This window comes from Scylla paramamosain, chromosome 14 (assembly GCF_035594125.1).
Source record: "Scylla paramamosain isolate STU-SP2022 chromosome 14, ASM3559412v1, whole genome shotgun sequence".
Taxonomy (NCBI): Eukaryota; Metazoa; Arthropoda; class Malacostraca; order Decapoda; family Portunidae; genus Scylla; species Scylla paramamosain.
In genome coordinates this window covers 21220575-21246755 of record NC_087164.1, presented here as the reverse complement: position 1 = coordinate 21246755, position 26181 = coordinate 21220575, and the positions used below count along the sequence as shown (strand labels likewise).

Below are 26181 nucleotides of genomic sequence, written 5' to 3'. Positions count from 1 at the left end.
CACTCATGCGTAGCTACATAAAACGAAAAAAAGAAAAGGAAAAAAAAAAACAGTAGAACTCACCCATATCTTGACGATGATGGCAGCCACGAGGACAGCGAGGGTCTGCAGGACATCGGCTACAAAATGCACTAGGGCGGCCCGCATATTGAGACTCTTGTTGTTTGTTGATTTTTGAGCCCCGTGGAAGTAACCGTGGCAGCCGCAGCCGTGGAGGATGACAGCGATGCTGAGAGGGAGGGAAGGATTGCGTAGGATTACATGACAGAAACAGATACAGAAACAGATACCGCGATGCTTATTGGTCTGTAATATGGGAACTTTCTGATCTACTTACTACTATTGTTAAACTATGGATGGGAGAATAGGATAGGAGGTTGAGTAGTAAATTGGCACCATCACTACTAAAACATCCGCAGCAAACACATCAGTCAACGTCAGCAACAACAACAACAACAACAACAACAACAACAGCAAACAACAGCAACAACAACAACAACAACAACAATTCCGTAGGTCTCTCCCCGAACACCTTTCTCCCAGCCAGCATCCAAGTAGAAGCTAGAAATCATCATCATGCATGTATACAAAGAACGTGAACAAGGAAATTTTAGATTAAAGAATGGTATAAGAGGAAGATACTTTACGTGACTACCATCGAGGCTATTACCTACATCCTCGCGGTAAGAGAAACTATTACTGTAGAGCAGCGGTTCCCAACCTTTTTTGTTCCTCTGTACCCCTTGGACATTTTTGTAGGTTCATATATATACTCATAAAAAAAATTGATCATAAAAAAAGATGGAATTGTAATATTTTGAGATTGTTTTATTATGAAATTTGTATGTGTAGACTGCATAGGAATCTTAAAGGTGACAACATCAGTAAACTAAACTCAAGTAATTTACTAAATATCTTGATCCATCACATAAATATCTTTCTTACAGTCATCCATAACGATCATTACGTCCCGTACCTGATCCTTTCAGGCCTAGCACAGATTGCGGCCACGGTCAGTTCCATTACTGTGAAAACCAAATGGTATTCACTCTACTCTTGATAGGATTTAGATAAACGATTTTCTTACTAAAATGAGGAAATTGTAAAATAAACACGACATTATGCAATCTGACTGCAGATTACAACACCATGTATTGCACAGTAGTGGTTATTCTCTGAGATCCAATGCACGCCCTGAAAAGTGCAGATGTGCCACTGGGGGTACACGTACCTCAGGTTGGGAACCCCTGCTGTAGAGTTACTGTGGTAAAGGATAGACGTTTGATTGGTAGAATTAGTGGTGGTGGTGGTGGTGGTGGTGGGAAGGAATGACCGTATAATGTGCAAGAAAGACTGACATACACATAAGTAACATACAAAAACACAAACATACAGTTGAGACAAAATGACAGAGAGACAGACACGACTATCATGATAAAACGGAAAAAAAAGCTAGAAAAAAGCGATAATTACACCAAAAAAATGCACGTAATCAGAGAATGACAAGACGCCAAACTGAAAGAAAGATATTTAAACGAGCAACACACGGCCTCCTCTGCTAATCTCGCCTCATCCCCGCCCTCTCATCAGGCATTCCGTCAGTCCGCCTCTCAGTCCGTCAAGTTATCCCAGTGGAAGCAAAAATATTGATTCACGGACTTTGGCAATATTCACAGTCGACACGTCCAGCCTCTGACAAGAAGATGACATCGAGTGGAAAATAAAACTGCGCTGTCTTTCGGGAATTCAGAAGATGGAAGTTGGGGGGGAATCTTGGAAATGTGAAGCGAACTCTGACGGTTTGAGTTTATCTGTCCAGGTGACGACGAGTGAGTAATGTAGTGCTAAAGGTCACAATGAATATTTATGCATGCTATTTTTCTTTCATTCTGGCTTCAGTTTCTCGTTTAATTAGAAAATTTCGCTGATGACAGATGAGGGAATGAGTGCATTAAACGTCGTGACGATCAAATAATTTCTTTAATCTTTCGGAACTGCTTAACCTTTTTCTTTCTGTGCGTTTATATCATAAGTGGACATTTCTAAGAAGTTTTACGTTTAAGTGGACTAATTAATTAAGCCTGAAAGTCAAGGCCGAATTGAAAAGCTTCCATTCTTATCAATTTTATCGTTCAGAGGTGTTTAACCTTTTTATTATGACTTTCTTTCCTAAATGGATATTTTTTTTTATATATATGTCTGAAATGTGAAGGTTAGAGTCAAGACAAACAATTTTCCTACTAATTCATTTCATTTTACAGAACTGCCTGACATTTTTCTTGTGCCATGTGTCTTTTTCAATGTATGTATTTGCAATGTATATGTGGACTGAATATCAAGGTTACTGTCAGGACAAACAACTTTCTGCTATTTTATTTTATTTTTCACTCATTATCTTGTTGTCTTTCTTTCATAGGTAAACATTTCTTATAAAGAAAATTTATGTTTGTACATACATTGCATAACTGAATTAATAAGCCAATTTAAATGTTTTTAGCAATCACTTCCTTTATCGTTCAGAACACTTCACTTTCTTCCTTTCGTAAGTGGACACTTGTTGAAGGAACAAAAGTCTATGATTTTCTCTTTCTTTTTGAGAGTGTGATCTCAGCTGTGAAAAGAAAGATCTGAGGGACGATGAAATGTGAGCCTTTCATTTCCTTTCGTAGTCAACTTTTTGTCTATCGAGCGACATAACTAGTCACGAGCGAGGTAGCCGTTCAGGGGCTCGAGATAAAAAATTGTGGAGTGCACTTCTCAAGATGCTAAGACCTTCAGGAAAAGAAGAAAGTGAAAGAAGTTTTGAATCACGTGTAAGAGCCTCGTGCACTGCCACGGTGACGAGCGATACAGTCACCTCCATGCACTCTGTCACTAACTGTCGCTCTGCACTATACTGTACACTTTATACACTTATGGTTGTGACGGATAGGACCACAAGACCATCAGCCTTAGAGAACAGTTTACCAGTCAATAAAGTACGAAAGGTTCATGCATTGAGAATTCCATCAAATCATACATTCACTCTACATGACTTCAGCCTCACTCCATCTCCCGCCAATCGATTCTGGAGGACAACCGATTATGCTTAAAATTTCATATAGCAGAAACCTCACCCAATCATGCATCAACCATAACATGCAGCGCACCCACTGAAGGACGACACGCGCTTCCTACACACACAAGCTGCTCATACTCACGAAATATTGACGGCGATCGCTACGGAGGCCATGAGAAGCATCACATCTGGGTCAAGGGTGAAGGGCTGGTTGAGGAGGCGCTGCACGGCCGCCCCCACCAGCAGTCCCGTCACCACCCACACCACCAGGACGCTTGCCACGGAACCCAGCACCTCTGTGGGATGACAAGCAGCGTGGCGGGTGACGATACTGTTTACGTTGAAAATGAACTACAGAAAAAAAAAAAAAAGTGGAGGCGGAGATGATAATGATCATGGAAAAGAAACCTCCATAGCCAAGAGGCCTGTCACTCTCACGCATCAAGACCACATTCACATCATAGGGAAATTTTTTTCTTTTGCTGTTACCAAGAAGCAGAAAGTTACATAAAACAAAGAAAATAAAATAAAAGGGATGTAAGGAAGTGATGGCCGAGGGGTCAGTGCGCGGAAGTGTTGCACGCACAGTTTGGCGCTCAAGTGGCGCAGAGTTTTCCTGTGTCGCAGAGAGGAGCAGTCACCCACGTATCAACTCAGCTTCTATTGCCGCTCAGGTCAAATGAAACACCAGTGGGTCAGTTGAAGCTTGGAGAGGCACTACTGCTCTTAGAGAAAAAAGAACAACAACAACCAGCCCACGCTATCACAAGCTGATAGTGGGATCAGTCGTTCCGCAAAGCACCACTTCACTCCTTAACGTGGTAGTAATACCAATGAAAATTATGATAATAACAGTAGTAGTTATAACAATGTTGTTGTAGTCGTCTTCGTCGTCTTCGTCTTCGTTGTTGTTGTCGTTGGTGTTGTTCTTACTATTATAAACAATAAGTAAAAATAATAACAACACAAAGTCACTATAGTGTTGTCACCGCTGTTTCTGCTGTTGTTGATGGTGGTGGGGTTGTTGTTAATAATAACAGAAAATGTTTGGCAAGTATAGATAAACTCTTGTGGAGGGGCATTTGGCATAGGTCAAACGAATTTTATAAAATTTCAATACCATTAATACATGTTTGTTTATGTCCTGGTTTTAATTGAATCGTTCATTGACCTGGCTATATCTATCTGACTGTCTCTCTGTCTCCTAATATACATGTCTTTCTTTCTGCTTTCCATATTTCCCTCAGCTTTTTACATTACTACTACTACTACTACTACTACTACTACTACTACTACTGCTACTCTGCGTGTGTGTGTGTGTGTGTGTGTGTGTGTGTGTGTATGTGTGTGTGTGTCCATTATCTGGCGCCTGTCTTTGTTATCACTCAGAGATACGGAAATGGTACGCCTCAGCAAGAACAAGTCAAGTTCAAGTTTCCTGTTGAAGATTTTTTTCTTTATATTTTCCTTTACGTCTGTTTCCGCATACCAGTAGTCTCTCTCTCTCTCTCTCTCTCTCTCTCTCTCTCTCTCTCTCTCTCTCTCTCTCTCTCTCTCTCTGCTAATCACTTTCTAATCCTTTTCCATTATATTGTATTTCTCTTCCTCCCATCATTTTCTTCCTTCCATTTGTCTTTCCTCGGTTCATTTACTTCTGACCGTTTTCTTTCTTTCATTTCTTTCTTTTTCTTTCTAATTTTCTTTCCTCATTCCATCATTCATGCATTTCTATTCTTTTCTCCCTATTCTGGTCCTTTTGTTCTCTATTTCCTTCCTTCCTTCCTTCCTTCCTTCCTTCCTTCATTTCTTCCATCTGTCCCTTCTTCCCTCATTTATTCCTTTGTTCTCAGCTTCCTTCCTCTTTCCTTCCTTCCTTCCTTCCTTTCCTCCCACTCTTCTTTTTCTTCTTTTTTCTTGTTCGGTATTACAGAAAACACTATTCACTCCTCGGTAGTATAGTGGTTAGTATCCCCGCCTGTCACGCGGGAGACCGGGGTTCGATTCCCCGCCGGGGAGAAGAAAGTTTTTTAGATAAGCATGTACCGTTATACAGGGACTGCCACGTGTAGGCCTAACGACTTCTTGCAGCTTCCCTTATTTTCTTATGTTCTGATGTCGTTGTTGTTGGTTGTTGTTGTGGTTGTTGTTGTTGTTGTTTACTATTATTACCATTATTATCATCACCATCCTTACCATCATTTTGCTTTTATCCTTTTATTTTATCTTTCCTAACCTACTTTTCACTCGTTTCTTTTTCCACCTCTTCCTCTTCCTTCACCTCCACCTCCTCTACCTCCTCCTCCAATCTCACTCATAATTTCCTGTCCTTCCACTCTTGCCCTCCTACACCTTCCTCCTCCTCCTCCTCCTCATAATGGAGAACACCCTCTTGTGTATATTTTCAAGGTCCTGACATCTGCATTTCCACGTCTGGTTGCCCCCCTCATCATCTGCTGCGGAAGCTGTTAAGACACGGTGAGAAGTGATTGCTCGGGTGGAGTTGGCGGCGTTAGGTGATAGGAGAGAGATAAGAGGTGGATGGAAGATGATGGGAGTGAGGTAACGAGAAGCAAGGGAGGAAATGGAAAGGAGAAACGAGGGTGAATGGGTGTGAGGTAATGTGATTGAAGAGATGTGGGTGTGGGATATGGGGTGAAGAGAGAGAGAGAGAGAGAGAGAGAGAGAGAGAGAGAGAGAGAGAGAGAGAGAGAGAGAGAGAGAGAGAGAGAGAGAGAGGGTGGAAGTTGAAGGAAAAAAAGCTGTCATTTCTCCCCTTTCTCTATTTTTCCCCACAAGCACTCTGATAATTAGGAATGGTAGTGGATAGGTGGGAACAAGTGCGAGGAGGAGGAGGAGGAGGAGGAGGAGGAATTAAGGAGAGAGAGAGAGAGAGAGAAAAAAAAAAAAGATAGAGAGAGAGAAAAAAAAAAAAAAGGACTCCACTTCACCAAATGATACCTCAAACGATCGTATGTGCGTGTGTGTGTGTGTGTGTGTGTAGGATGTAGGTGGCTAGGGAGGGTGAAGAGGGAGCGATGGAGAGGGAAAAGGAGCGCTCAGTCACACATGAAGGGAAGGGGTAGGTTGGAAAGAGAAAAGTACTGGAACATTTGCAAAGAAAAAGAGTAAGCTGAGAGGACACGTGTGACATAAGACAAGAGAAGGATGAGGGGAAGGTAAGAAAGAAAGAAGCAGGTGCATTACCGAGATGGCAAGAGTGTGCAGGTGGAAAGGTACATGTATAAAGGAGGGAAGAAGGGTTATATAAGACAGGTGATTAAAAGAAACACAAAAGAGTGTAAACAAAGAACTAACCATAACAGATCTACTTTTTCTGTCATTATGTGGATGTTTGTGACATACTGAATAGGGAGATGAATAAGAAACATCCTTTATCGAGGTGTATGAGCGATAAATGAGTGAAGAGTTAGATAAATCAAGTTTGCGTTTAGTTAGTGAGTGATTGGATGGACAACTAAATGATAATAGAGGTAGTTGATACAGAGAAATGGGAGATTAGGGAGTGATTAATAAGTGAATGAGCGAGTGAGTGAGCAAACAAGCAAGTAACTGAGTGAATGAATGATTGAATAACCATATCAGTGATTTAGTGAACGAGTGTCAGAATGAATGAATAAATGAATAACAAAGACAAAAATGAACACACACACACACACACACACACACACACCTGCGCGGTAGTAGCCAAAGTTCATGGTGGTGGAGGGGGGCCGCCTGACCAGCCACATTGCTGCCAAGGACACCACGAACCCGCAGAAGTCGCTCATGAGATGCCCGGCGCTGGACAGAACTGCTAAACTGGAGGAGTAATAGCCGCCGACATACTCCAGCAGCTGCGACAGGAGATAGAGAAATTATTAGGTACTCCAGCAGCTGCGATAGGAGATAGGGAATGGGAGAGAAATTGTCAGGTAATTAATTAGATAGATTGGTAGATAAATAGATTGAGTGATGGATAGATGGATAGATAGATAGATGGATGAATAGATAGATGGATGGATGGATAGATATATAGATAGATAGATAGGTAGATAGGTAGATATACATATAATTAAGTCTATAAACAGAGAGAGATAGGTAGTTAGGTAGATAGGTAGATAGGCAGAGAGAGAGAGAGAGAGAGAGAGAGAGAGAGAGAGAGAGAGAGAGAGAGAGAGAGAGAGAGAGAGAGAGAGAGAGAAATAATATGCACGATATGATATTAGTGGGCAATTATTATTAGGAATAAAAAATACCAAAATAGTAGTAGTAGTAGTAGTAGCAGTAGTAGTAATAATAATGATAAGGAAGAAGAAGAACAACAACAACAACAACATTAACAACAACAACTAAAGTACTGCGACTCATCACCACCAATGGAGAAGTGAGAAAGGAAAAAGGAAACTAGAAGCAATAAAACCGGTTCCTTCACCTTTCCCTCTCCGCAAACATTCCTCCCCTTCATTCAAATGCCACTCACTCACTCACTCACTCACTCACTCACTCACTCACCCAGGAAGAGAATTGCACAGTATAAAAAAGAAATAAAGAAAAAGAGGAAGAAAAATAATACTGTTGCTATGTTTTCCTTTTATGAAATCCTGTTATAGTTGTGAATGTGTTAGATGTTTATTTTTCTTTATTATTCAACTTTTACTTCAATATCCAACTTATTTTTATTTTTTTCTATTGGTTTGTTTAAGTATGCATATGTTAATTCACATGTTTGTTTGTTTATTTATTTATCTAACTTATTTACTGATTAAACCATTTATTTATTTATGTATTTTTTTGTTTATTGACCTGTTTCTACTTTTACTGATTGAATGATAGATAGATTGATTGATTTTATAGTTATTTATGTATTTATTCATTAATTCACTTGTTTATTCATTTATTCATTCATTCATTTATTTGGCATTTATTTATATACTTATCTGTTTACTTATTTATTCTCTAATATATTATCATACATTTAATGCGAGCAGCCCTTACATTTTCGGGATACAAGAGGTTACGTTACTCAGATCCAGCGCCTGATAGACAGGGAAGTACAGTACATACATATACACAACAGTTATATAATGTTGACCACCAAGAGTTCAGCGCCAGTGATAAACATCTTCCCCTTTCATCATTTACTTTCACCTTCCTTTTGCTTCCTCGTCACATTTCTGGGCGGTCATCACTTTCACGGTGCTTTCATGGGTGTATGTATGTGTGTGTGTGTGTGTGTGTGGTGAGGGGAGATGGAGATGAGGGAGGGATGATGAGGTGAGTTTAGGTGAGAGGGAGCAGGTGAGGAAAGTAAGAGTGAATGAGGAAGTGGAGGGTCAGGAATGACAGAGGGATGAAAAGCTAAGGAGAAATTAGAGAAGAAGTGAGGAGAATAATAAAAGAGGGAATGAGTGGTGGAGGAAGGAGAGGGTTAGAAATCATAACTAGGATGATATGGAAAGAATCTTAAGGGTTAATAATAATCAAAGCTGGACTAGAAGTAACGGGTTCAACCTTATTAAATTTAGAAGAAAAGACAGGAAGAAATTGGTTCACAAGTAGACTAACAGTTAATTGAAAATGGACTTAGTAATTATTTCTCAGTACAAAGTCAACAAGGAGTTTTAAAAGAAGAAAAGATACAATTATGAATAATGTTGATAGGTAGATATAGGTATGTGTGTTTTATAAAGGACTGCCACGTGTTGACCAGGGGGCTTTTTGCAGGTTCCTTTATTTTTGCATGCTCTTTTATTCATCAGAACTCGGGGGAAGAGGTGAGAAAAGGAGTGGTGAGAAAAAAAAATAATGAAGGGAGGATTAAGATAATGGAAGGAGAGATCAAGGAAAGGAATGATGAGGTAACATATCAGGAAAAGATTGGGTGAGAGAAGATGACAAGGGAAAGGAAGGGAAAACTCATGACATGCGAAAGGATAGGTGAAGAAAAGTGCTGAGGGAGGAAGGTGAAGGGATGGGGGCGAGGAAAAATGGAGGTGAAGGAACGGGAAGGTGAAAGGTGAAGAAGAGTGAAAGTAACCACACCAGTTTCCCGTAAGTACAGTCATGAATGAAGTGGAGTCTTATTATTTTTTTTTTTTTTTTTTTGCCACGGCCATGTGTCTCGTAAAGCCTTGAGTTTAACAAGTGAACATTTATCACTAGTGGCTGAGATACTGAAAGGAAGATTATCAGGTCGTAAAAAGTGATTGGAGTATTTTCTTCATTATATTTTTCTAACATTCTTTTCCCTCAATTTCTGTAAAATATATGAAAAAGAAATGAGTGATAGGAATATACATACGTCTCGCTATTATAGATTTTGTCACTGAATTTACGAAAAATCAAAGAAAACTGTAAATTAAAGATGTAGGAATATACTATTGAAATGTAAAAAAATAAAGAAAGAAATAAAGAAATAAAAAAAATAAATAAATAAAAAAAATCATCCCACCAAGAACAAATTATAGAGAACTGTAGAGTGTTAAAATATAACTTTCATCCTAAGATTAATCAGAATTTTGAGAAAGCTAAACTATACACAAAACTGTAACACGAGTCACGAGAATGTGAAAGCATAAGTGAATAACACAAGAGGAGTGTGTGTGTGTGTGTGTGTGTGTGTGTGTGTGTGTGTCGCGCCACCTACCGTGAAGAGAAGGGAGAGGAAGGCGGCCACGGAGAGTTTGACGAGAGGCAGCTTGTCCTCTGGCGCCTCGGTGACGATGTCGTGGCAGTGTGTGGACGAGGAGGAGGAGCTGGTCCTGCTGTACACCTTGATGGAAAGCAGAGGGTCTGTCAGTGAGCTAATTAGTTAAAGCGAGACATCCTTGCTAAAACGACCAGTATCTTCTGTGGTTGTGTTATTGCACCGCTGAAAAGATTAATCAGTTTCTTCTCTAAAGCAAAAACTTACACTAAGACAGCTGTGCTAAAAATAAACTGCATCCTTTATAGCCGTGTTGGTGAAGCTATTCCTCACCATCATTACTCCACTTGACTCCATTGCATAGTAAATGACGAAACCGCGCAACGCTGCATGGCTTACTATGTCTTAGCTTGGGAACACATTAGGTCTGATTCTCCTCAGTGCTTCTATCCATTTTGGATGCATCTGTCTAGCTTAGCACCTCTAATTGTTGGAGTTCGTAAGTCTCTACATCACAGCAAGGTAGTGTTCAATTCAAGACCTATTTATGAACACTCATCCCATCATCGTTTACCACAGCATACTGTTTTCCCGCTATATATTAGAACACACATCCCAGCACTGGCTGCCTCCCCTTGGCCTCACCTCGTCACTGCTGCCGCTGTCTGTACTGGAGACACTTCCTGTGCGGGTGTGTCCTCGCCACAGGTCGTATGTGCCTGGAACACAATATGAGAAGTTGTCACGTCTTTACAGATGAACAGACATCAGGATTTGTAAGCTATATTGTATTGTGCGCATTTGGTTGATTTTAAAGCCAGTTTCTTATTTTCTTTAAGGTGCAAGCTATGAATTCTTTTTATAACCATTGGATGAAAGGGAAAATGTTTAGGGAAAATATCAGCCATCCGATCACTTCAGGTTCAGGACGTTCTTCGTCCGGTGAGCCTGCCACTGTGTGAGGAGGAGAGGAAAGAGAGAAATTTTCTTTGCGTATCAATGTGTGTAAATTTGCACCACGCCAAGCAAACCGTAGAGGAATAGCAGGTCCCGCGGCTGTCAATCCGAGATGAAAGACAACTTGGGCACTTTGTGCGAATATTAATTATCAGTTTGTTTAGTGACTTTGCCTACCAGGTGTTTGCCGTGATGTGTGTGTGTGTGTGTGTGTGTGTGTGTGTGTGTGTGTGTCACTAAAATTTATCATGCAGTGCAAATAGTGTTTTTTTTAAAGTTGCCGTGCTGTCATAGTACAATACACAACATTTTTAAAACAACAGCAATGTTGTCTTACTAAATTTATGGTAAAATTAAAATAACATGAGAGAAACCGCGCTGTACCAACAGGTTCCGGTCACGAGAGTAGATTAGCTTTTGTAACATGAAAATAAACAGAATAGTGTAATCCAAATTTTCATTCAGCTTCATTGCTATGTTAGTTTTCTTCAAGAGAGATAAATCCCGAAGGGAAAAATAACAGCTTTGACGTAGATGACAGTCACATAGTCACGTATGTCGTCAGCCGGTGTTTTATTCACTTGAAAAATTTGATAAAATCCTGGACTCATTCCTGCTGCTTCTATCGTGCCACAAAAGCTCCTGTTGAATGTAGCAAATTTGTACTACGTGGGTTTACAGGCGAGGCGGTAGTGGATGAGGCCTTCACGTCCTGACTTGCTGCTACAGAAATTGGAGATTATTTTTCACCCACCTCCTTTATCTTCGACAGCATCTAGTTGCCTTCATCGTGTTTTATTTTATTGTATTTATATATCAATTAGTTTTCAGACCTTTAATATATAATCACACTACTCGCCACTACCAACTGTTTTATAAAAGTAAAGCAAAACAGTGAAGCGATGGAAAGTAGGAAGTAGGAGTGGAAATGACTGGCAAAGTGAGAGGATGACAACAGTAAAACAGTGATGTCTTTGTAAGTGTGAGAAACGTATTTTGCGCAAGAGTGAATGGAGAAGAAGGGATTGGCGGAACAACATATTACGTTAAAGCATTTTTCAACGGATATTATTGGAAACCACAAATTTGTGCGGGTATTCCTTTGTTGAGCGAGGAGGCAGTTTAATGCAACCGAAAAGAATGTCTCTGCTAATTTTTTTAGTTAGCGTCTGAAGAAACAGCTATCTGACGTCTTCAAATTATTTCCTTAGTTACCCCTTTACTGCTATGCTCGTCTTTTGGTAATATCCAGATCAGTAGAAGAGAATGTTGCTTGAATGGACATTAGGGAAAGAAAGAACAAGATACTTTCGTACTTTTCGGGATACAGAACTATTTAACATTCTTTCGTACAAAAATAAGTGTCTGGAAAATTGTGATAGATCACAGGAAACAATGTCTAGCAATGAAAAGATTAAACAAATATGTAGAAAGCTTTAACATTGATATGATCACGAAAATTCGTCACCTTTGCACTTCCATGGTTATACGATTAAGACGGGTAACCTGCCACACTCTTCCACTGTGTTATTCGTTTTTTCATAGTCTTACGTTCTCTTACCTGCTGACAATCTCCTTGCAAACTTCACACCTGGTAGAATTTGAGGTTACCAGACTTAAGGTCAAGGGAAGAACAGTGGAAGTGAGTGCGGGGAATTGATCGATTATTTCCCATAACTATACATTCTAACGTTCCATTGCAAAAGAACTTACATAACCCTTGACGAATGATCTCGCCAGTGTAATATAAAGCTTGTTTCAACCTTACAAAAACTCGTGGCTGCTACAGATCCCATTCTTTTAAAGTTCTTATCCCTTTAAGGACTGAATTGTTTCTAAAAGAGTCACTGGGGACCGATTGAGAGAGCGGGAGGTTGATAGACCCATGGGCGGCCAGCAGACGCGCGGAGGGAACAACCATAGTGTGTACGTATGTGACGGCAGTTTGGCGGCAGAAAAACAGTAATGAGATAAAACGGAGCGTGAGTAAAAGCTATGATGGTGATTCTGCTCTGAGTTTTTTTTTCATTTTTGAGACGGCGCCGGATGATGCCTTTGTTACAGAGCCTAAAATCAATCGGTCAATCAGTTTTATCTTCGGAGAGGAATTATGCACGCTTTAGATTATATTTAGAATATATTTAGATTATGGATTATAGATTTGTGTGTCCCTCACCCTCTTTAGTGGTGATCTTGTAACTCGCCACGGAACTCCGGTTGCTGGCGGAACGACTGGTGTGCTGCGAGCTGGAGCTGGAGGTGCGGCTGCCTTTGTGGTGTCCGCTGCCTAACTCCGCCTCGTACGTGGAGTCGAAGCTTCGTTTTCCACCGGAGCTTCTACTGTGCTGGGAGCTCCAGCTGTAATCCCGCGCGCTGCTGCTGCTCTGATATCCGGTGCCACCCTCCACCTCCCCCGGCCCGGCCTCGATCAGCCCCAGTGTGTCGTCCTGAGGAAAGAAATTAAGAACATAAGGGAAACTGGAAGAAGCCATTAGAGCTACTCTTAGCAGTCCTTGTATAAAGCATACACATTTATGCGTATTTATCATCCCTATCCATAAATTATCCATAAAGTCTTTCAAACCTCCGTATTGATTCATTACTACCAACTTGATTGCAAAGTTTATTCCATTCGTCTGCCACTCTGTGAACCAATATCTTCCTGTTTCTCTTTCAACAACCTCCGTCGAGGAAGAAAATCGGAGTTTGTACAATTTCGAAGGTGAGGATTTTGAAAAATACACAAGATGCCACACCGCATTCATATAAAAGAAGCAAAAAAAGACACTTTTCTTATTTGCAACATACACGCGCGTGTACGAGAAAGAAAAACAGAGAGAGAGAGAGAGAGAGAGAGAGAGAGAGAGAGAGAGAGAGAGAGAGAGAGAGAGAGAGAGAGAGAGAGAGAGAGAGAAGTTTTCTACGTAACCGCAGCTGGATCACGTAATCGAATTAACAGAGTAAGGCATTTCATCTTGTTTCTGCACAAAGCTGTAAGACGATCACAACGCCGCCCAGCAGTGTCTTCAATTCAGGGGAACAGCATCTTCTCCTCACAAGTCTTGATTAGCTCCTGTGTGAGAGTGCAATGAACCCCACCGTTGATATCGTAAGAATCCTTCCTTTTCTTTTTTTCTTTTCCTTTCCGAAGAGGATGATGACCGGCGGACCCAGCCTCCCAAAGTACGAAGCAATTAATACACCGACACACGTACAAGGGTGTGAAGAAAACAGCTGGTAAGACACGTGTTGGAAATTTTAAGACTATTTGTATGTTTTCTCTTTTTCCTTTCTTTTCAGTTTTCTTACTTTTTTCTTTACATGTATTTTTTGTTCCTTCTACCACACAGATGTGGCAAAAATGGCGCCGTCTGGACTGATGAAGATAAAGAAAGAAAGTTGGGAAGACGTCCTGGCCAGAAACCAAGATGACCTCAGAAAGAGTAAGAATTTTACCTTTATATGAATTCTCTATCTTATTCCTGCCGTAAGTAATAGATCAATAGATGTATAAGTAGATTGATAGACAGATTGATAGGTAGATAGATAGATAGGTAGATAAATAGATAGATGAATAAATGAATAAAGATATACAGAGAGAGAGAGAGAGAGAGAAAGAGTATTCAATTCAAGAAATGGAAGGCTGCCATCCTTCCTAACTTAAGATAAAAGGAGAATAAATGTGCTCCCTCACACCAGTAAGTCCGCCCCGTAATGCCCTGCTGGCTACAAACGCGAGTGGCTTACGAATCTATTAAAAAGAAAGAAAAGTCTCGGCGTCTTGAGGAGTAAAGTGGCTGTACTCTTTATAATAGTTTCTTAATGCTTTATTACTTGGAGAAGTGGCCTTATATTTTTTTGTTTTCTTTTTTTTTTTATTTATTGATGTGTAATGGACGGAATGACGTTTGTGATGTATATTTAAGGGGTGTTAGAAAAAAATGGACCGTTTTTTTTTTTTCTTACGCATCCGTCTCTTTTTTTCTTTCTTTTCTTTTCTTTTAACCTCTTTCTTTTAATAGCAAGTTTCCTTCACATGCAAGAGAATAGGTGGTTAAACTTTTTTTTTTGTAGTATATGGCAGAAGAAAAAAAATCATATTAAAGACTGCGAGCTCATGAACAAGACTTGGTTATATTGTTGTTCTTATAGGTGTGACTTTGATATTTCGATTCAGACTTGATTACAGAGTGGTTAGCTCTTGTGCAGCGGTGCGGTCCTTGAGGTACAAGTTTGGTGCGATTTAGAGGCAGCTTCTCGGCAAGGTATCAGCCTCTCTCAGCCACAGCGAAGCCTCCTTATAGTCTTAAACAAACACTTATGCACACCAAATTTCATACGAATAAAAAAAAAAAGATAATAATACTAATAATAATAATAAATAAATAAATAAATAACTCCTTTTAATTTCCTAACTCGAGGAATTCTTAGCAACCTTTGAATCCAAACTCAATAAAGTTATAGGTACGAGAAAGGACTCAAATTGATGGCTTCACTTGCAAGGCTTTGAAAGGAGATTACTGTTAACACGAATAGAAGGAGATTACACGTACAGTTTCTTTAGTGCGCCATTAAGAAAATGAGAGCGCCTCGAATTGAAGATTAACAAGGGAGTAGAGACAGTGATAAGCCATGCCGTGTGTTAGTAAAGCGGTACCCATCTCTGCCTCTTTGCCGCTTTGACACTAATTATTCACCAGCCGCACCACGGACACAAAGGGTTTAGGTTGATATTACTCGACGTGTTCCTGTAGCGAGAAAAGTAGGCGGTGGTTATTGTATAATTAATCACCTATTGGCCGCGTCTTGGCGTGAGTGGGACTGGTTGGTGAGAACGCTGATTATTGAGATTGTTATTGTTATCATTATTATGAGTAGTAGTAGTAGGAAGAGGAGGAGGAGGAGTAGAAACAGTAGTAGGAGGAAGAGGAAGAGGAGGAAGGGAAGTAACAGTAGTAGAAGTAGTAGGAGGAAGAGGAGGAGGAGGAGGAAGAACAAGAAAAGGAGGAGGATAAGTAACAGTTGTAGTAGTAGTAAGAGGAGGAGGCGGAGGATGAGGATGAGGAGGAGGAGGAGGAGAAGGAGGAGGAGGAGGAAGAAGAAAAGGAGGAGAAGTAACAGTAGTAGTAGTAGTAAGAGGAGGAGGAGGAGAAGAGTAGTAGTAGTAGTAGTAGTAGTAGTAGTAGTAGTTTTCATTTAATCGTTTATATGTTATTACTATTTATTTATGTGTTATTTATTTATAGAAATGGAGATGTATTATATAACCCGAGACAGTTAAAAACGCATTAAGTGCCTCACCATAGGAGAGTATAGTAATGGAAGAAGATAAAATAGAAAAATAAAAAAATAAATAAATAAAAAAATCATCACTTTGTCGCGGGATCTTATACAAAGTAATAAACCTTCTCTTCACACCATCTCGAGCACTGGACAAGGTAAGACTAACAAGGTAGTACCAGGAAGGAGGGAAAAGAAGTAATAAAGGTATGAAGAAAGAAGAGCAGGAGTAAAAAACTGGTGTTAAAGATCATCTCCCTCTCTCTATCTCTCTCTCTCTCTCTCTCTCTCTCTCTCTCTCTCTGTCTCGAAGATTATAAGATTGTATGGTGGCGTCAACTAGCTGCCTCCAGATGTGTTAGCAATACTCCTAAGTAATCCCTGGACGGAGATTCTCAGGCTTGGTAGGGTTTCAGTTGTGTGACGAAGTGTGAGACTGAATCACTTCTAAGCTGCTCCTGTGGCGGTGCGATACCTGTTATTATTATTATTGTTGTTGTTGTTGTTGTTGTTGTTTTTATTTGTATCTGTTTATTCGTGTTACTTTGGCGCTGGAATGATGTTTTTTGTTCTTTAGTTGTTTTTTTTTCAATTCATTCCATCTACTTATGGCGAAGGCGAGATATTCTGATCCTGAAATTAATCTTTTATTTTTCATCTGTTTACTTGTTCATCCAAATTTGGCGTCAAGATAGATTTAGTCTTTTAACGATCTTCATGTATGTAACCATTTATTCATCGAAATTAGACGTTTGTAAGGTATTTCCATGGGTCTTTACATTTGCCTATTTCTCTATTTTTTTTTATTTCGGTTTTCGCAAGATATTTTTGTTATGAAATGGTTGTTTATAATGTTCCTCTATTTTTCACGTGATTTTCGCTTCTGCAAGATATTTAAAACAGTTCTCACTATGATTGTCTATATATCTATTTCAACTTCGATGCTAGCAGGGTATTTTTGTGTGTTAGTCCATTAGTTTCATCGTCGTGGCCGCAGATCTTCTACGTATTATACATCTGTTTGTGGTCATGGTCAAATCAATCAAGTCAGCGTGAAATATAATCCGTTTTCTCTTATAGTGCGTACTACATAAGAACATAAGAACAACAGGGCAGCAACCAACCAGAAGCCAATAGCTGTACACGTGGGAACCTCTGCAGAATACTTAACATCAGTGTACACCTATCATCAGTAGTCATAAATATCTCTAATATTCTTCTCTCAAGTATAGTTGATCTCCCTACTGAGTGTGCACATGTTATAGTTTGTTCATTGGTGAGGCGAGAGATGGCCAGACAGCAAATGTACCATAATATTCCTGCGGCTTCACGGAAAGGAACACTTAATGATTAAATGAATGATGGCGTGGTATTGATAGTATTCCGTTCGTTCATTCTGTACACGCTAACCATAAAACGGCCACAAAACGAGTGTTAATAGATTATGGCGCGTTTTTAAAGGTGCGATGAAAATTAGAACCACGAGCATAACGTGTGAATAGTATCAAATTTGGTATACTTTTGATATAATAAGTGTGCCAGCAGTGCCAATAAGTCTGCTTTGTTGGCACTTTTTTTTTTACAAGTGAATGTAAAATAGTTTTTCTTTTAGCTGATGAGTGCTGCTAAAATCCTTAAAATCAGGAGAGTTAAAAATCTGAGATGCAATTTATTTTGTGACATTATATATATATATATATATATATATATATATATATATATATATATATATATATATATATATATATATATATATATATATATATATATATATATATATATATATATATATATATATATAAAATTAGACAGAGATATGCTGGTTTTAAAAGAGAAGTAAATGCTTCTAAGGCACAAGTTTGCTCGTATCTCCTATGCTGGATTTAACGTGAAACCTTGAAAATGCAAATACATTTGCTTGCTCCTGCTTGATATTTCCCTAAATGTTAAACCTTTTACTGCCATGCCCGTCCTTTAACATTCAGTGCGCTGTAAAATGAGAAAAAAAAAAATTTGCACAGACACACAGAAAGAGAGAGCCGGGGCTTCATTCTGTCTTTTATGCACTACAGGGCCATATACTTAAAACACAAGAACATAAGAAAATAAAGAAAGCAGCAAGAAGCGATCAGTCTACACGTGTATCCAATATACTTATCTAATATACTTACCTGTTTCCACCTATCATCACCATCCATAAATCTGTCTTATCTTCTTTTTAAAGCTCCCTATTGACTCGGCACTAACAACCATATCACAGAGCGTATTCCATTCATTTACTACTGTATTTGAGTATCAGTTTCTTCTTATCTATTTTTCAAACCTACCTCTCTCAAACTTGAATACGTTATTTAAGAAAATGCAATATCTGAAAACCTACATTATATTATAAAAAAAAAAAAAAAATGTCTAGCGATGAGAGACCTTTCTAAATAGTATTCTCGATTCTATTTCAATTATTGCTGTGTAAATAGCATGGGGAAGGATGCAGCGTCCTAAGTAACATGTGTGCAGTGGAGCTACTAATTAACCTGGGCGTAGGATGGGCCGTATTACCGTCGGCAAATAGCGTTTAGATTAACCTCCGTGATCAGGTATATTTTAAGTAATTAGCATGAACGGTGTGGTTAGGCCGCAGTGCTAAGTGCTGGAAGGGTGTTGACATTAGCGATCACGCGCTCTTTGATTTTGAACGTACTATACACACACACACACACACACACACACACACACACACACACACACACACACACACACACACACACACACACACACACACACACACACACACACACTCACTCACTCACCAAATACACCGGGGTTTGCAGACCAAGCACGGCGCCGTACAACCCGCCACCTCCACCGCCCTTCTTGGTGGTAAGTTTCTTGTTCTCGGCCATGTCCCCAGCGTGGCGGCCCTCACAATGGACGCCGCCTCCACGCTACAACGGAGGTGACAGACGGGGACGATCGGAAAGTCCTGCATCAAAAGAAACGAGAAAGATGAGAACGTCACGGCATATCACTGCTGGGGGAACGAGAGGGTTGTGTGTGTGTGTGTGTGTGTGTGTGTGTGTGTGTGTGTGTGTGTGTGTGTGTTTAGTTATTGATTTATGAAGTATGAACGGAGAGTACAAGACATATAAGAGTACACAAAAGCTGCCTGTATGTTAAAAGGAAGAAGTAACGTTAAACAGATGGTGTACTGAAATACTATTATTATTATTATTATCAGCACAAACGAAAAAAAAAAAAAAACATATAATTAATAGAAAAGTTAATAATTTCTGTCTTATACACGAAAGTGTGATAGTTAAAGACGATAATGAAAAAAAAAAAATATATATATATATATATATATATATATATATATATATATATATATATATATATATATATATATATATATATATATATATATATATATATATATATATAAAACCAAACACGTTTCAGATAATCATGATGGCCTTAGATTTTGAGTCTTTTTTTTTTTATCAGAATTCCTTACATTTTTGTTTTGGTGTACTTGACGGGGCTCGATTTTACACATGTATGTTCTGTTGCTTCACACATGAGATCAATAGCGCTAATACCACAAACAGGCGAGTAGTCTTACGTAAGTTTCCTTAGTGATTCTTAGCAGCGAGAGAGGAAAAGATTACTATTGTAGTGAGTATTGTTATTGCTCCTCCTCCTCCTCCTCCTCCTCCTCCTCCTCTTTTTGTTCATGTTCGTCTTCCATGCCGTCGTTGTTATCGTCGTTGTTACTGACGTAGTCATTTAATAAAGGTGATACTAGTACAATTTTTTACTTATTTTACTCTTCTGCTGAAAGTAATGTTCCTCAGTAACACTTACCAACTCTGTGAACTTCAAAATGGGGGGTAGGTTTCCATCCACGCTGCCTTTGACTTATATTCAGTCGACACACTTTGTATATCCAAAAACACGAGTCTGCGATATTGACCTAATTCCGTTTTAAAATATCAAGCTCTTCTTTTCTGAGACGCCTGCATCACCACCATCACCACCGACACCACCATCATCACTTCATTTCCTCCGCCTTGCAAGTGCCTGTGATCCTCTACAACTCTCCAGCGACTTCGTGATCTAGCGGCATCAATCTCTTACCAATACAAGGAGCGTGCGGGGGAGGTTTGCGAGTCACTAGGGCGTGTTTCTGCATCGCGCGAGGGAGTAGGAAAGGCAAAGTTCGAATCGCAAATTGCCAGGCGACAGCAAAGGGACTTTCGAGGAAGCGACGACGTGCAGGCTGCGTCCTAAAAAAGTCTTAAAGGAGACACACGTGGGAGGCTTCTTTGCTTCTCCTATGAACGAAGGTGTTCTTAATTTTACTGTACAAGACACTTATCAAGGTTACGTTCTGTGAAGTTAGAGGCACGCGTGAGAGTTTTCTTTGTTTGTGAAAAAAATTATTACGTTCTTTTACCCCGTTCCTTATTGTCTTTGTTTAAGCATATGTATACTTAAAATACAGCACGCATATTAAGGTCTCAGATGATCCTTTGTATCTCACTGGCAGAATGAAAATACGCACACAAACACACACACACACACACACACACACACACACACAGAGAGAGAGAGAGAGAGAGAGAGAGAGAGAGAGAGAGAGAGAGAGAGAGAGAGAGAGAGAGAGAGAGAGAGAGAGGAGAGGAGATTTTTTGCTATCCAAAGTAGTTACTACGCAAATTACAATAGATAGTCGGTAATTACAAAAGACACATGAATTACAATAGTCAGTAAAAACCTAAGTCTAATTTAAACATTTTCTTATTGAAGAAATTCCTTAAGTCTAGCTTTAAAAGTGTTAAGAGAGAGAGAGAGAGAGAGAAAGAGAGAGAGAGAGAGAGAGAGCAGCGCACGTGAGTATTACTAGTCATATACTCAGTTTCCAGTGTTCACTACATGTATATTCTATTCATATATTATTTTGTGCATCGATGAAGAAAAAAAAAAATCAATGGTCACTCACGAGATTAGAACCTTCAAATATGTAGCGTAAAAAGTTTGCGTAAAATTTTTTTTTTCTTTCGTAGTGAAACAGCTTGTTACGGTGAATAATATCACCAACTATATATCCCCTGAGCAGTGTCTACACGCTCTTCAGTCTGCATCCTTTTTAAATGTGACTTAATTATGCGATGATTTCTATTGGATATAAGTAAGCATTGCCCCTCTACATGTGAGAGAAAACTGCATCATAACCCCTCAGGCCGTCTGACTTTCTAATCTTTCCAGGCTGCCTTTCTCGGTATTGTACGTGATAAAGCCTTCACTATTAAAAAGTTTTTCTGCAAGCCAGTACTTCCTCGCACGGACAACGACTTACTTGTAACGAAAATAGAAACACAAGCTCAAATGTTAAACGTCATGCTCCTTCCTGTGACTGAAACCTCCTCTGTTATTATAGTTCTTTAAAAGGCTGAAATATTTCATACACCCTTGCCTTGCTTCTTAAACCGCATCATTTCTATACATTCCTCGGGCGTTGTCCTATTTAGCATTTCACTTCACGGCACATCAAAATTAGTCGATGGTTTACCTGGTTGAATATTATAGAGTGTGAAAAGGATTATACATGAAGATAGTAACATCATCTTTACTAAACATTCCAAACGCTCAGTGTCATTAATAGCAACATAAAATTGATCAGTGAAAATTACAAAACTCAGTGTATAAATAAAAATTGTTAACGATAACTATACTTGGGCATACTGCATTATATTCAAAGGAACTCCAGACAGTGTTATGAACTATTGGCTTTTTTATATTAACATTAACAAGAAAACTGATAATTACACATTTTTTAGCAGTACCTTTAAACGATTCCTCCAAACTTAGAAGTGTTATCATTTCTGTAACATTTTGTAGTTTCCACCGACGGGGCTAAGAGTGTGTATGAAGTGTGGGTTTGTCTGGTTCACCCTGTGTGGGACTGCCTGCCTGGTATATAGATAGATAGATGGATAGATAGATAGATAGATAGACTGGTTAATGGTTACCGAAGATTGTACTCTGCTGTAGAAATGACTCTTAAATATGATAGTCACTTGCTACACTCGGCTTCCTGAAAATCAAGTTCCCCATCAACACTTCCCTGCGTGATGAACATGTTTAATTTAGACTTCTGCTAATGAACATTCTCTCTCTCTCTCTCTCTCTCTCTCTCTCTCTCTCTCTCTCTCTCTCTCTCTCTCTCTCAGCGAACAAAATAAAATATGTAAGAAAGAGCAGGGAGCCTCAGCATTCAGAGGAGCATCGCCGCTTCCATGCATGTAATTAGATTCTTACTACACATAATTTAAGCGTAGAACAGTAAGAGTCTATAACCTCCCTGATGATTAGCTGAACATTCACTCTTAATTGATTAGTGTGTTTGTTGGGTAGTTTATATCATCTTATATTGATTCTAGAGGCTCGTATGTTACTCCTGCCTATCCAAGGGGAGTGTATCAGCATTGGAAGCCTGAGTCAAACATGGCATCACACTGTTGCTGCCTAGTTAGTTTCTAGCTTTTATTTTCATGTTGATTGTGAAAATTCTTCCATGATTTTCTGTCGGTTTATGTGCGAATCATAGAAGTCTTGTGAACCAAAGAAGACAGTCTGCTGTACTAGTGAGCTCGTTCGTTAGTTAATTGATTGGTTGGTTGGTTGGCTAAGTTAGGTTAGTTAGATTAGGTTATTTAATTAGTCAGTGAGATATTAAGTTAGTTTCTTTTTTTCTTTCTGAGTGAGTGAGTGAATTAGTTAGCTAGTTAGTTGGATAGGTAGATAGGTAGGTACTTATTTAGTATCTATGTTGATTGCATAAGCTCTGTCTGTTCAAGAATAGTACTACAACTATTTGAGTACTTGAAGTCAAAGGAGGTAACCCTTTCTTCTTCATTCTACCCCTCAGCCTACCGGGAGAGGCAACTGAAACAAGCTTGAGCTGAGGCCCAGTCTTCCCCTAATCTCGCTGCTTGGTGCCCGCGTCACGCACCGCCGCGGCCCTACGGTAAGCCACCTCGTGTCAGTTTACGACGGTACATGCTTCTTTTGTTTCTCCCTCCTCCCCACACCCGCCCTCCCAGCCACCCCCTCACCCGCCAAGCCACGAAGCTGACGTAAGCACTATGGAGGTTTTATATAACGGGAAAATCATACGAGTCTTGTTTATTCGTCTTGTTTTTGCGGTGAAAGAAATACTCGACCTCTCTTTTTCTTTCCATGTAGCAATAATAGATACATCTTTTCTGTATTTCTTTACGGGTGCCAAGAAGAAAGTGATGCTTCTTTATTTCCTCTCGCTCTTTCCTGCATTTGTCGTCAGGTGTTCAATCTGTCTGTCTGTCTTGCACGGTGTTCATAATTACAACGGATTACAGAGTTTTTATGTAAGAGGGACTTTGGCAAAGGCAGTAAAAAGGAAGAAAATAAAAAGGCTTATTGAAGTGCCAGTCCCTACATGAGAGAGCCAAAAGGATTACCCAAAATAGAGTAGTGTGTTGAAATCTGCCTCTTAAAATAGTTCCAGTCATAGGAAGGGCGAAATACAGAAGCAGTCAAGGAATGAAAGATTAAGAATACTAGTTAACTCTTGCATAAGAAAGGTGAACAGAATATGTCAACGAGTCCGCTGGAGGAGGGGAGGTATGCAGTTAGCAAGATCAGAAGAACAGTTAGCATGAATGTAGCGGTAGAAGATAGCAGGGAATGCAGCACTGTGGCGAAGAGAGAGAGAGGCTAAAGACAGACAGTTATAGGAGAGAAGTTGATAAGATGAAATTCCTTTGATATGTTGGTATGTTCGTTGAGTTTCATTGTGGTATATGCATGACTTCAAAACGATGCTGATCATTCACTAGTGTGGAAAGGAAAGGTTTGCAGGGTGGCGGCTTAACGCGCTCCTCGCAATACATGAGATAATACGCTTTGCTCGCTGGATGAATGGGATGAGCTGTGTAACGTTAGCTAGTCGTGCAGGTGCTAATCCCGACAGCGAGGGTTTGTTTGTTTACAGTTGGTGCGGTGGATCTGTGGCTTGCAGGTTCGTGGCCTAGAAGTTGTGAGTTTGATGGCTCCTGGTAGTGTCTAAGGCTCTTATTCAGAAACTCTTTACTCTCTCAACACGACTATTTTTAAAGGCCACAGAGATGATTAGCCAGGTTCTTAAGAGTGTTTCTCCTATTAATAATATATAAATTTTGTTAATTTGTCGCTAGAACCGTAACAAAAACCACCATCATAAAAATTTAACCGGTGACAAATAAGACGTTCATAAAAAAGAGAGAGAAAAAAAATGTACACATGATAACTGTTATTCATCGTTGATCGTTTTTGTGGTGATGTCTATCAATGGTTCAGTAAAAAAAACAGAACAAAGTAGGTAGACGAGATAAGTAAAATGCTTATTCAGTTAACACATCATAAGTGGAAATAAAAACATAATAATGAGGCGTCTAATATTTTCACAGTCACAGACGCGTTGCTAAAAGAGTTGCAAATATAAACTATAACAATATAAGAGTTGGCAGACAGACAGACGAACAGACAAGCATTGAGAGAGAGAGAGAGAGAGAGAGAGAGAGAGAGAGAGAGAGAGAGAGAGAGAGAGAGAGAGAGAGAGAGAGAGAGAGAGAGAGAGAGAGAGATAGAGAGAGAGAGAATCCAGTAGCATCATTAGGTGAATTCCAGACCCAAGTGAAGAACCAAGTATTATACGAATGGGAGATAATGTGTGTGTGTGTGTGTGTGTGAGAGAGAGAGAGAGAGAGAGAGAGAGAGAGAGAGAGAGAGAGAGAGAGAGAGAGAGAGAGAGAGAGAGAGTGGAGGAACATACACAATGCAGTTCAAACCAAAGCCAAAAGAAAATAAATAATAAGTAAATAGATAAATAAATAAAGATAAAGAACTAGAAGCAAAAAAAAAAAACAGGACTCACATAAAGGAAAAAATATAGTGATTGTAAATGACCAGTATTTGTAATCACACACACACACACACACACACACACACACACACACACACACCAATAGAACACATCACTAAACACCATCTTAAACACACATAAAAGAAACACACACTAGCCAGCCATTCTCAACGTCACATTCAATCATTAACTAACATTAACATTACCATCTATCTCCCTCCCAAGTTTCTCTCTCTATTCCACGTTCACACCTTGGTTTCATTACCCGAAATTCTAATGATCCGGGAGCACCATGGGAGAAGATTTACCAAGATTACCTACCTGCAGAGACGTCCAGCGGCCAGCCAATAACAATTACACTTGATTCCTGCACGTGGCTTACCTTGCACTGGCGTAAGGACACTCATGGCGAGGTATTCCTACAGGCAAAGCATAGGAAGGGAGGAAAGAGAATAGTTGTAAAAGGAATGAAAGATATGATAGGTTGAAGAAAGCGACTTCGAGTGATGGAAGGTGGATGGTTGGAAGGATGGTTTGAAAGGCTGGAATGTTGAAAAGATGTGATGATGTAGTGGTTTTAGGATGGGGTGGTTTTGGAGAGGCTTTGTCAGGGTAGAGTGTGGCTGTAGGGTGGATGTACTGTTTGGTTAGTGTAGTATGTAATGTCTGTTTACAATTAATAATACTTGCTGTACTACCTGTGAGATCATTCATGAAATTCCATAAACGCGTCATTAGTTTTTGATGATAGGGTTTCTAATATTTGTGTGCATTGATTTCAAAACCCGGTATGTTATATGAGCTACAGATGTATGTATATATAGATACTGAGGCTGCCGTATATAATTTCAAGGTTCTAGTTTAATTATAGTGTGTGACATAGCCGTGATCAACAAACTGTCTTTCTAACTATCTGTCTATCCGTCTTTCTATATGTAGACAAAGAAGTGGTTGAGACGCAAAGGTAGGATAGGTCAAGGACTGAGAAATTTGCGGCTGATGGACAGGTTTTGCGTGGAAGGCTAGACGGGTGGACGGGATGGAAGACAAGGGAACGGTTATATAATGGATGTACAGGCAAAGAAGTGACTGATTTGATGAAGAGGGAGAGTAAGTTAGGGAGCGAGGGAGCGAGGGAGGCTTTCCCCCCCCCCGCCCCCCCCTCCCCACACACACACACACACACACACACACACACACACACACACACACACACACACACACACACACACACTAAATACCACTTTTTATCTATGCGGGTGTAGGCGTGAACCCTCGCACCACGCCCTCCACATCTGC

General features: G+C 39.7%; 1 protein-coding gene and 1 non-coding gene across 2 annotated transcripts in view; one reads left to right on the top strand and one right to left on the bottom strand.

Annotated features, from left to right (window-relative positions):
- Positions 1 to 26181, bottom strand: part of LOC135107008 (proton-coupled zinc antiporter SLC30A2-like) — a 37537-nt gene that overhangs the window by 8833 nt on the left and 2523 nt on the right. Inside the window, exons 3-9 of the mRNA XM_064016539.1 lie at positions 18749 to 18921; positions 12838 to 13108; positions 10350 to 10423; positions 9705 to 9830; positions 6750 to 6912; positions 3201 to 3354; positions 64 to 229 (exon numbers count right to left, since the gene is read on the bottom strand). Coding sequence (XP_063872609.1) covers positions 64 to 229; positions 3201 to 3354; positions 6750 to 6912; positions 9705 to 9830; positions 10350 to 10423; positions 12838 to 13108; positions 18749 to 18841 — 1047 coding nt within the window. The 5' untranslated portion in view covers positions 18842 to 18921. The remainder of the gene's footprint in view (positions 1 to 63; positions 230 to 3200; positions 3355 to 6749; positions 6913 to 9704; positions 9831 to 10349; positions 10424 to 12837; positions 13109 to 18748; positions 18922 to 26181) is intronic.
- Positions 5003 to 5074, top strand: Trnad-guc (transfer RNA aspartic acid (anticodon GUC)). The gene has a single exon. It is a non-coding gene; the product is annotated as a tRNA-Asp (tRNA).